Source organism: Adiantum capillus-veneris, chromosome 3 (assembly GCF_014529385.1).
Source record: "Adiantum capillus-veneris isolate H3 chromosome 3, ASM1452938v2, whole genome shotgun sequence".
Classification (NCBI taxonomy): Eukaryota; Viridiplantae; Streptophyta; class Polypodiopsida; order Polypodiales; family Pteridaceae; genus Adiantum; species Adiantum capillus-veneris.
The window spans coordinates 93958589-93970114 of record NC_140933.1 but is presented as its reverse complement, the minus strand read 5'-3'; the positions used below and the strand labels follow the sequence as shown (position 1 = coordinate 93970114).

The window sequence follows — 11526 nt, the reverse complement described above, 5'->3', positions numbered from 1 at the left end:
TACTTAACCAAACCTAAATATTCCTTCATATGCTTATTTTTCACATGGTTTAACTTCCGTAGACAAAAAAACTCAAGCTTAACTCCAGATTCTTTTGAGATTATAGACAGCAAGGAGGTTCACTCAATGGTTAATTACCTTGCACATAAGTGCCCTTTGTCGAAACAGTAATGTATGGGTGACCCGTCGAGAAGTTCTGAGTCTTGGTAAACGGTCATCCTTCATGTGCAACCAACACCACCTACAAAGCCTCCATAGTTTCGTTGCCAAGGACAATGCCTTGGTCATCGCCTTGGAGGGGGCTGAGGAAGAGTGAAGAAGGGAGGGGAGAGGGGGGGGGGGGGGGGGGGGGGGGGGGGGGGGAAACAGTGTGCTTTTGTCGCTCACACAAAGGTTTTGTCGTGGAGTTCTCTTACTCTCTATATCTATTATGCTCGCTCTCAAATCACTAGTGATGTTGAAATATCAATCATAAAAGGAAAAGACTTTTTGTTAAAGTCTTATAATTCAAATCAACAATCTTGGAGCATGAGCACGCATCTGGCTGATAGCAACAGCAAGAGTAGAAGTTGCAAGAAAGCTGCATGTTGCAAGAGACATTATCTAAGAGGAACTGTGAAGCCAACGAAGGCAAAGTGATTCCTAATTCAATAAGATTAGGATACAATACCTACTCGTTAAATTCCCAATTCTGTTTGGCTGAGGTAGGTGGTGATTGAGCTAGCAAACACAGATGATGCAAGAGTTTGGGGAACATGTTGGTCACTATGTCAATGAAGGCTATGTTCAAAGATTTGCACCAAGGCAATATCATATAACCTAGTATTTATGATGGTGTGTGTATGTATATGTATGCATGCGCACGTGCGTGTAATACGCTTTGGATTCGGGAGGGGCAGCTCGAACACAAATCGCAAAGTCCCAAAATTTCGACTCAACTGCTACTACATCCCCCATCGGATGCCTGTCTCTCCGCCACTTATTGTGGAGATTCTGCCTCCGCCACTTCTGAACAAGCAAGGCAGCAACTTACACACAAGCATCCTTTCGCCGGGCTCTTCTGAACCAGGTTTACTTAGGATCTTGGGCAGCTATCGCTGGCACTTGTGCCAATCTGTAATGCTCTTTCAGAGCTCAGCCAGGATTGACAGAAAAATCTTTTTTTGCCAGCATTATGGGCAGCCTTCACACTTACATACATGGCAAGCACATTAGATAATTCTCTCATGGGGGCATATTTTAAAGGTAATTTTAGCTGAGTAATTTCAAATGGATCATTGGTCATGAAGAGCACTTGGTCTATTCATATGAGTTTTGATCTAAACTGTCAGTGCTGTCGGTGGCTGGTGGCGAAGTCCTCAAAGCACTTATGGACCTGCCTTTAGACACAGTAAAGTGGGTAGGCTTCTTCATGTCCAGGGTTGGGCTCCATACCGGATACCTTACCTTGAAGTGTCATGTCCATAGCTTCAAAATAGCCCCCAGGAAAATTAATACATTACAGACCAAACCGCTCAAATGCTCTTGATATCACACCCCCACCCCTTGGCCCACGGCAGCCAACAATCCCCTACAAGGATAGCTCTTTAGCGGTATTGAGTGAGGATGCACATTCCCTCATTCATCTAATTTATCCGGTAGGGTGGAGGGGGGCTGATGCTGCAAGCATTGGGGTCTCCACACAAACATTGAGGAGCCATGCCATCCTGTTAAAAGAAAGACCTCTCATCTCTAACACGGAGCATTGCTCAAGTCAATCCCCCGAAGCCCCCTAGATTCATTCCTTATTCTCATTGCCTCAATGCTTTTTGCCTTCTCTTCCATGCCAGCTGCTGCATAAATGTTTGCCATGAGAATGAAAGTAGAGCTATCACTCTTATCTAACTTCATTGCTTGTTCGAAGGCCCATTCCCCCACATTGGCATCTGCCCACTTCCAACAAACACCCATTAAGGCATGCCAAACAGCTTTATGTTCAACAGATGGCATTTCCTGAATAAGTTTTACCGCCTTTTCTACGTGCCCTACGCGCCCAAAAAGGTCAATCATGCATGTGTACGTTTCTAGACTTGGTTTCACATCATATTTGGTGCCCATCTTCAGAAAAACTGCTTGTCCCTCTTCCACTAGACCTCGGTGACTGCAAACATTAAGCACACAAGCACATGAGACTGCATCTGGCAGGATACCCTCTTGTTCCATCTGTTCAAGGCAGTGTAGAGCTTGCTCAGCTTCACCTTCATGTCCATGTCCCGCAATTAATGCATTCCAAGAGACAACATCTCGATAAGGTAGTTCCTCGAGCACCTGTCGTGCGTTGGAAACATGACCACATTGGGCATACATATCCACGAGCGCATTACCCAGCACAACATCATTGTGCAACAACCCTCGCCTCACAACCTCCTGGTGGACTTGTTTTCCCTTGTCAACAGCTTTGATTGTGGCACATGCTTTCAAGGCACACGCATATGTCACTCCATCTGGAGACATACCCTCATGCTGCATCTCTTCAAAGCAGTTCAAAGCTTGCTCAGCTTCATTCCCTTGTGTATATCCTCCGATCAACACATTCCAAGAGACAACATCCAAAAAAGTCAGTTCCTTGAGCACCCGTCGTGCCTCTGAAACATCCCCACATTTGGCATACATGTCCACAAGAGCATTACCCAGTACAACATTGTTTTGCAACAAGCCCTGTTCGGCAATATCATTGTGAATTTTCTTTCCCCTATCTAAAGCTCTGATTGTGGCACAAGCTTTCAAGGCACAAACATAAGTCACCGCATCTGGAGGGATGCCATCATGACGCATCTGTTCAAGGCAGTCCAATGCTTTCTCAGCTTCACCTTCTTGCGCAAATCCTGTAATCAATGCATTCCAAGAGACAATATCTCGGAAAGGGAGTCCCTCAAGAACCCGTTGTGCTTCTAATGTAATGCCACACTTGGCATACATGTCCACAAGTGCATTACCCAGCACAATGTCATTCTGCAGCAACCCCTGTCTCACAATCTCGTGGTGAATTTTTTTCCCCTTGTCAGCTGATTTAGTCAAGGCACATGCTTTTAAGGTGCAGATGTATGTCACTGCATTTGGCGAGATGCCCTCATGCTCCATCTCTTCAAGGCAAGTAAGTGCTTGCATAGTGTCACCTTCTTGTGCATATCCCGCAATGAGTGCATTCCAAGAAACAACATTCCGTGAAGGGAGCTCCTCAAGCACCTGTTGTGCTTCTGAAACAGCTCCACACTTGGCATACATGTCCACAAGGGCACCGCCTAGCACCATGCTGTTATGCAAAAAACCTTGCCTAGCAATTTCATCATGAATTTGCTTTCCCTTGTCAACATTTTTTAACACAGCACAAGCTTTTAAGGCAGACACATACGTGATTGCATCTGGAAGAAGGCCCTGATGTTGCATTTGTTCCAAACAATCTAAAGCACTTTGGCCTTGTCCCGCTCGGGCATAGCCTCCTATCAATGCAGTCCACGTAATGACATCTTTGCTCTTATGCATGTCAAACAATGCTTTTGCCTTTCCAAGCTCACCGCACTTAGCATACATGGTCACTAAGGCATCTGAGCACTCTTCAAGCAGCTGCATTTGCACAAGATTATGGTGTATGTTGGTGCCTCTGACCAGATCTTTGTTCCGGGCGCAAGATCGGAGGGAGGCAATGAAAGAGTCGACTAGGGCGGAGGTAAGAGTGCCATCACTTACCCCTCCAGTGAATCCACGATTTCTGAGCTCTTGTTGAACCCAAGATGGATTATTGGAGCTACCCATCCACAAACGCTGGCCGGTGGTTTTGTGCTTGAAGTCCGAGTGTCTTGGGCTTGGCTTGTTGTAGCGGTTATCCCACCATTTTGAGGGATCCCTGAAAAACTCTTTCCATAGCAAGTCCCCGTTGCGAGAGACCTTGCGGTCCTCTTTGGATACCCAACAACTCGGTAGCTTATCCGCAACTGTAGCAGCCATGCGAGGCCCTCACAAACTTTTTTTCACGCAACCTACTGTACCTCAGGTCTTACCTTTTAGTAAGGGATATTGAAGAAGGTAAATTTTGTCAACTACAAGATTTGAACTCTAGCGATTCATTTTTAACCTGCCCCAAAGGGGTGAGGCCGTTGTGATGCCTGCTAATGAAAAAGGATTAGTTTTTTTTTTTTTTAATGCTTACTTTTTTGATTGGTAGAGAAGTTAGTGGGCACTCATTGTGACAAGAAAATGATAAAACGGAGTGATTCAGAATCACTCTCCTCATGTCTCATTTAGCTTTCGAGATATACTAATTATTACTTTGAGTGGGGGGAGAATCTCGAGAGATGCTTACAAGGCATATGATTCAAATTTATGCACATTGGGCCCTTGAGCGAGGGACAGAGCCTCCCACCTACGCCTCTCACTCTCTCTATGGTGAGTTAGAGAGGGGAGTCTTTGGAGACTCGGATTCAAAGTCCACAGTAGGCCTACACCTTAGACCGGGTTCATAGTGGACGACGGAAGTCAACTCCTTTTCTTGCTAGCCAATCAAAAAGCGCCCTTTTTTATGCCACGTTCACATAGGGTGGTGGAAGTCGTTGCCGGGGCCCCACGTCAAGATTTCTCTTCCACCCTGCCCTGTTTCTGTCATAAAACCTAATATTTAACAGACCCAAATGATTTTCTCATATTAAACTGATCATTTTTTGTGGAAGAATAGACGAGAACAAGGGTTAAAATATAGACATGTGCTTACGGGTCTTATCTCAACACGGGGCCAATGGTAAAGGGGTCCAAATGAGAGATGATCTATCAAAGAGCAAGGCTAGCTAATGGAGCTTAAAGACCTTAGGGTTAGCTTCATTAAAGGAGGTATGGGGGGTATATACTCTCTCTCTCTCTCTCTCTCTCTCTCTCTCTCTCTCTCTCTCTCTCTCTCTCTCTCTCTCTCTCTCTCTCTCTCTCTCTCTCAGCTTATTCTAAACCGATCAATTTGAAGGTTGTCCCCTCTCCCATAGGTACTCCCAAGTGCCTAAAGATATTGCCTCTCTTAACAATCTCTTCAGTCCATCCATCATAGTCAAAATTTTCATATTCAAAGAGAGAGATTAATCTTGGCTTCTTAATGCTACATTGAGAACCATATGCTATTTGCAAAAATCTAGACCAGTTTTAGTGCTTGAAATTGTTTTGTTTAGCTTGAAAAAACAGTAATGAGTCGTCTGCAAACATCTTAATGAGAAGTTGGTTGCCATTTTGGATTTTCAATCCTTGGATCTGTCCCCTTGCTAATGCTTGCTCCAACATGAACTCTAACAAATCTTATTTTGCTAGCTATAATTCAATTGGCTTATTTTAATTTGGAAATTTATTATCGATCAATGATATTACATTTATATGTAAGTGTTTGTATGTGTGTGTGTGTGTGTGTGTGTGTGTGTGTGTGTGTGTGTGTGTGTGTGTGTGTGTAGGGGGAAGGGAAACCAATCAAAGGCTTTCCAGGTAGCATTTTCTTCCCTTTTAGAATCCCTCCCAATCAGTGGCCTACTCTCCTTCAAGCATTCTACAGTCTTGAATGCAAGGCATCTTACATCAACACAGAAGGATGCCGGTGGCAATTCTACTATGTAGTCCCCATGTGTAGTATATAACTTATCGTGTCGTCGTCCACTGATGGCTCAACGGAATTGAAATTCCACTTGTTCATGCATCCCAACAACGTCCACTACTACGCACCCTCACCTCAAGGCTTTGTAGTTACATGCTAGTACATCAACAAACCTCAACATCTTGCACCTCCCCTACTTTGTCCTTTCTTCTTCCATATGTGTTGATGAACTACTACTTCTCAAGCCATTCAGATTCTATCTTGGATAATTTATCTCATTTTCATTTACACTTCCATTGAGCTTGGACACAACCATACAACATTTGCAACTTTTATGTATTTACTTCTAAATCCTATTCAATGTCAAATGTCCTAGTAAGAGTTGTATGGGCATCCAAGCAAATGTTAGATTGTTATCTCTTCTATTTTATCATATTGTATGTTATATATTTCTTTTTTGAAGTTCACATGGATGTAAATGCGGCGTTCAGTCTTCAAAGGCACACATTAGCCCAAGAATGTGAAGAGTGGGGAATTTTTTTGGCCTCTGCGTATTTCACTTCTCTCTCTCTCTCTCTCTCTCTCTCTCTCTCTCTCTCTCTCTCTCTCTCTCTCTAAAAAGGAGATGTATACAATGTACAAGAGACCTCTTAAGGTGGTCTATTTGAGTAGTGCAATATGAACCATGGAGCGAGTGCATATTGCCACGTGTTGTCCATTGATCCATGTTGAAGAATATTGATGGAGCACCCATAGACTAACAAACAGATATCTACCTTGTTCCACTATTGTAGAGGATCTTGTTGAAGTATCCCACTTGTCATGAAGAGTATGCATGAACTCTAACCAAGTGTCAATCAAGGTGGAAGATGTAGGGGAAGATTGTGCGCCTAGTATATGTGCACAATGAGCTGAAGCAACAAACTGTAGCGAACACTTTGTCTCATAGATGGATGTCATACTGATGCATAAAAGAAGAAAGCATATCAAGAGGTCTCCATTTGTAGCCCAAGATTGTGAGCATGAATATGAGAACCGTACTAGATCCCTCGCCTAAAGTATGTGATCTCAAAAATTGTGAAGGCCAAGTGACCATCCCCCATGTCATAAACCTATCATGAAGATTAGTTATGCAAAACAAACAACACAGAGCTTTCCAAACTGGTTGTGCATATTCAGATATAAAGAAAAGTGACTCCTACTGCTATGTGCTATATCATGGACAACTCAATCCATGTCCTGTATGTGCAAAGTGTAAACAATTAGTCCATTGTGTGCCAACATCCACATAAAGTAAGTTATCCTTCTATTGACACAGAGGCTATATATGCAAGACCAATAATGAAAAAGAAAAGCATCAAAGATTCTCTAGTAAAGTGAGTGCCTCAACACGCAAGACCGATGGGAGGGGTGATGCCTTAGAAGAATATGATGCTCGAGACGTTGTTGGGAAACAAGCAATCCGGAACACCTCTATAGCGATGTCACCCAAGAGTGTTGAAAGAGAAAGAACACCAAAAGATTTGGAAAATTCCTTTGAAACACCACAAGTTCAACAAGAGTAGTCCCCTTGGGAATTTACTGGCTGTCGCCCACCCAAGAGACTATGTCACATAGGAGCAAAACCCTGCCAAAGCATGGATTTACAGCACACGCCGACCAATGCATGTGAAAACAAGGGACTCCCCTTTCACCATTGAACATAAAAAACCCACAACTTCAACATCAATTCCACAATTCATACATACATGCCCTCCCAATCTGCCTGTACACAATTTGCCAGTAGGCTGCCATAGCCATAACCTTGCAGAGAACTAGTCGTAAACTGAAGAGCACAACTCCAATTGGGGCACTTTAAATCTTGAGAGAAAGCTTGAAAAATGAATAGCGAGAAAGCTGAAGATGACCAAATTTGAATCTACACGCCGCTACATGCAAAATTAATGCGAACAGGGAGCTGTCTCGACCGTAGGGAAGGCGAGGGCAAAAACTCCAACATAAACCATCAAGAAGGAACAACGAGCTCAAACCTGAAATTTTTTGGAGTTTAGCTGAAATTTTTTAAGTTTGTACATGAGTTTAAGTTATATACAAGTCTTGCTTCAAAAAACTCACTCACGGACACTTATAGTAGCCCGACAACTGTCACTAGACTAGCGACTTGCAGTGCATGTACATGTGCTTGCTCTAAAAAACCCACAAAAAGAAAGCCCACATACCCTTTTGACATCGTGCGCCATGTCCGTATGTACAAATTTACAAAAAAACGGGGTGTCAGAAATGCGCCCAGCAACGTGAGTATGTACTTGAAGAAAGAGACTAGCTCCTTGACACTCTACTTAGAGGGCCACATCCACTCAATAGGATCCCATATCTATTATGATAAGGGGGATTTTCTTTGCTTGTTACTTGTGAATTTTTGGCCTTGGGTATGCACATTTTATTAGGCTGGTTGGCCATGATGGACTTCTTTACCCATACCTACCTTGTGGTTTATCTATTGAAGTGTCGTACAAGCATAGATTTCATCACTAGCTGCGGATTTGCAACAGTGGGCTACACCTCTCACATGTAATCACTTTGTGCCAATGGAGTGACATAAGAGGTGTCGTTAAGTTTGAACCTAAAGTATCCTCTTGCCAATCCATAACTGCTTTGTATATGCGCATCCAAGAAACACCTAGGATGACTGCTTTGTTGAGATCTGTGTCTTACCATCACATGAACTTGATGTGGGCAGTGATGGCCATTGATATTGCTTGACACATTGGCTTGACCTAAGCTAACTAATTTGCCTTGGTTGGTAGCTTTGAGCTCTATCGGATTTGTCATTAATGATATATATGTCATCATGTACGCAAAATACTTGATGGCATTGGCATGAGCTCTAGTGTCCACAAGTGCTTGCTATGTCAATCGATCTGGAAACTTTATTTTGATGCATACATCCATACCTCCAAGCTAGTTTTGTTCCATTTGAATTGCATCGATTTGAGGAGGTGCCATGCTATGTAATGGAATTTGCACATTGTTTAGCCATTCCTTGCACTTTAAAATGCACAACTTAGCTTCCTCCTGCGCATGTGCTTGATTAGCTTGGGATTGCTTCTTTATTTTAGATGCTTTGTGGGTCTTAACCAACAATTCAATGGTTAGTGGTAAATGCTATTTATTCAATTGGGCATCTCTTCTCCCTCTATTGTTGCAAGCTTTATGGCTCCAATTGATTATATATCATCAATCACAAATAGGCCATTTCCTTGCTCCTTTAATTTCTTGGAGTGTTGTTTCAAGCTGTAAACTAACACATAGTCACCCTTTTTGAACTCCTTGTCAATCACATGTTGATCATGAAACTTATTTCATATGTCTTTTTTGTGCATAGATGCGGGTGACAGCTCGTAAGCATGTCCGTCTAGCCTTTCAAGAATATCTAGTCTCTTTAATATCTTGTGACAACAACAACAATTTATTTTGTAGTTTTGGTAGTAGAAAAATGTCCACCTGCTTGAATTGGAACGTATTCACTTTCTGTGAAACACATCCACAATTGATCGTCCTTTCCTCTCTTATAGAGATGATTCTCAATCAACACATAACTCTTTGCTTCAGTCTCGACGGATTTGATCCTTGGTTTGCTCAATCCCTTAGGTAAGGTTCTTTTGTCAAGTAATCCACAATGTATGAGCTCCACTTAGGTGCTATCGTGACTCTAAACACTGTTGCATGTTCTATAGGTGCATTAGTTGCACAAATGTTGCATGAACTAATGTAATCATGACTATTTTTTTGCATTCTAGGTTATTATACACCTAGTCTTATTAATGTTTGATATGTTTGTGATTTTCCATTGTGAATCCCCGTGTTTTGCACATGAGCCTGGCTCAAGTACTCGTGTCTCTCATCTAGCTCAATACATAGCCTCAATATATCATCATTTCCTTGCTTATATAGCCTTCCACCTATTAGCATGAGTGTTCTATTTTCCTCAGTGTGGATATCTTTTAATATGTAATGATTCAATGGTGAGAAAAGTTATAACACATTCACTCAACCTTGGTACCATCTCAATGTTGAAAAGGTAAGAATCAAACAAGTCATCATTAACCCCGATGGGTGCCTCTCCATGAGTCAATCTTAACAAATGGTCAGTCCTGTGATGCGTCGTTCCTTTTTTCACCACCATTGTGACATCAAACTCAAGCAATGTAATGAACCATCTAATAATACATCATGTATTGCAAGGTCTGTTCACCAAGTATAGTAATGCTTGATGATCCACAAAAAACACAAACTTGGTGCAAGAAGGTAGTGCTTGAATTTCTTCATCACATAGACCATTTGTAATCCTTCTCTCTCCATAGTTGTGTAATTGTTTTTTACACTATTCAATTATAGGCTAGAGTAACAAATAGTAAAGTCTATGTTGTTCTCTACAGGTTGTGCTAGAATGCATTCTATAGCATAAGCTGATGCATCGATGTAGACATGGGAAATCTTTGTCCAATAAGGAGCTTTCCATATTGGAGAAAAAATCAATCTTTCATTCAATGTTTGGAATGATAATTTTGGGTAGAGAGGTTAGCAATGATTGACATTTAGATGAACCTTCTATAGTATCCACAATGGCCCATGAAGGCTTGTACCTCCCTAACTTTAGTAGGTCTTGGTAGGGAAACAATCACTTGAGTCTTCTCAAGATTCATGGAAATGTCGTTCTTGGACACAATGTGCCCTAGAATCTTTCCTTATCTTACCATGAAGACTCATTTCTCTGGATTTAAGTAGATACGGTATGTTATGTACTTCTCAAAGATCATTTTCAAGTGTTCTATGTGCTCATTCCTCAAGAGAGAATGCACACATAAGTCGTCCATTTAAATTGAATTACTTTGTAAGCAAATATGCCCCATTTTGTAGAGAAGGCCTCTGGCTATAGCTAGCTAGTTGTAGCCTGAGAAGCCATCAAGAAAGCTATAAGCTTCCTTTTCTACAGCTTGCTCTATCACATGATGATAAGTATTTGCTAGGGGATAGTTGTCTTTGATAGTAGCTCTATCACATGATAAGTATTTGGTAGGGGATAGTTGTCTTTAATAGTAGCTACATTTACTTGTTTGAGTTTCACACATACTTGCAATTTCCCATTTTTCTTGGGAACTACCACAATTGGTGAAATCCAATCCATGTGCTCAATCTCGTAGATAAACTCTGCTTCTTTAAACTTGTTTATCTCCTCCTTGATCTTCTTTGTAAAGGTTTCATTATAGGTATAGGGACATTGTCTACAAGGTTTTGCATCACTCTTAAAGGGCATTGTGTGTTGACAAATGTCTAAATCTACACTATGAAGGTCTTTGTATGACCATGCAAACACATCTCTATACTCTTTAAGTGTAACTATCAAGAGCTGCTCTTTTGCCTCCGTGAGGTCAGTGGAAATGTATGCCGGCTTCAATTTCTCTCATGGTTCAACTAAGTCTATGCGCTTGGCTTTCTTAGGTCCATCATAAGGTATACTCGGTTATTCAACTTCTTGGAGCGGTTACTGAACTACAATCATCTGATATTGTATCCTATACTTTTTTTAGTGAGAGGATGTGTCAAATCGATCAGTGTCTGAGTCCTCCTCACTTTCCATCTTGGTTGTCTCAACCTCTTTTAAGGTTTTCTATAATTTTGGTATTCTCGTTTACACTCAGTTTTTGTCATTCAAGATGACGTCTCAGTTGTGTCTCTGGTTTTTGGTTTGATTCGTTTCTTAGAATTGGTCTTTGTGAAAGCAAATTTCATATATCCCTGTGGAACCTTGTCTTTGACACAATCGGTTGCTCTTACAAGCATCAAAATTACGTTTTATCCCTCAGAAAAGACATAAGTTTTCCTTGCATTTAATTTTGTTCCTCATTCATTTTGCGTGATACCTTTCT

The 11526-nt window shown here is 41.7% G+C and overlaps 1 protein-coding gene across 1 annotated transcript; it reads right to left on the bottom strand.

Moving 5' to 3' along the window:
• Positions 1-745: 745 nt before the first annotated feature.
• Positions 746-4028, bottom strand: LOC147461324 (pentatricopeptide repeat-containing protein At5g27110-like). Its single transcript, XM_086508893.1, has one exon. The coding sequence runs from the start codon at positions 3982-3984 to the stop codon at positions 1732-1734; it is 2253 nt and encodes a 750-aa protein (XP_086365019.1). The 5' UTR covers positions 3985-4028; the 3' UTR covers positions 746-1731.
• Positions 4029-11526: the final 7498 nt, after the last annotated feature.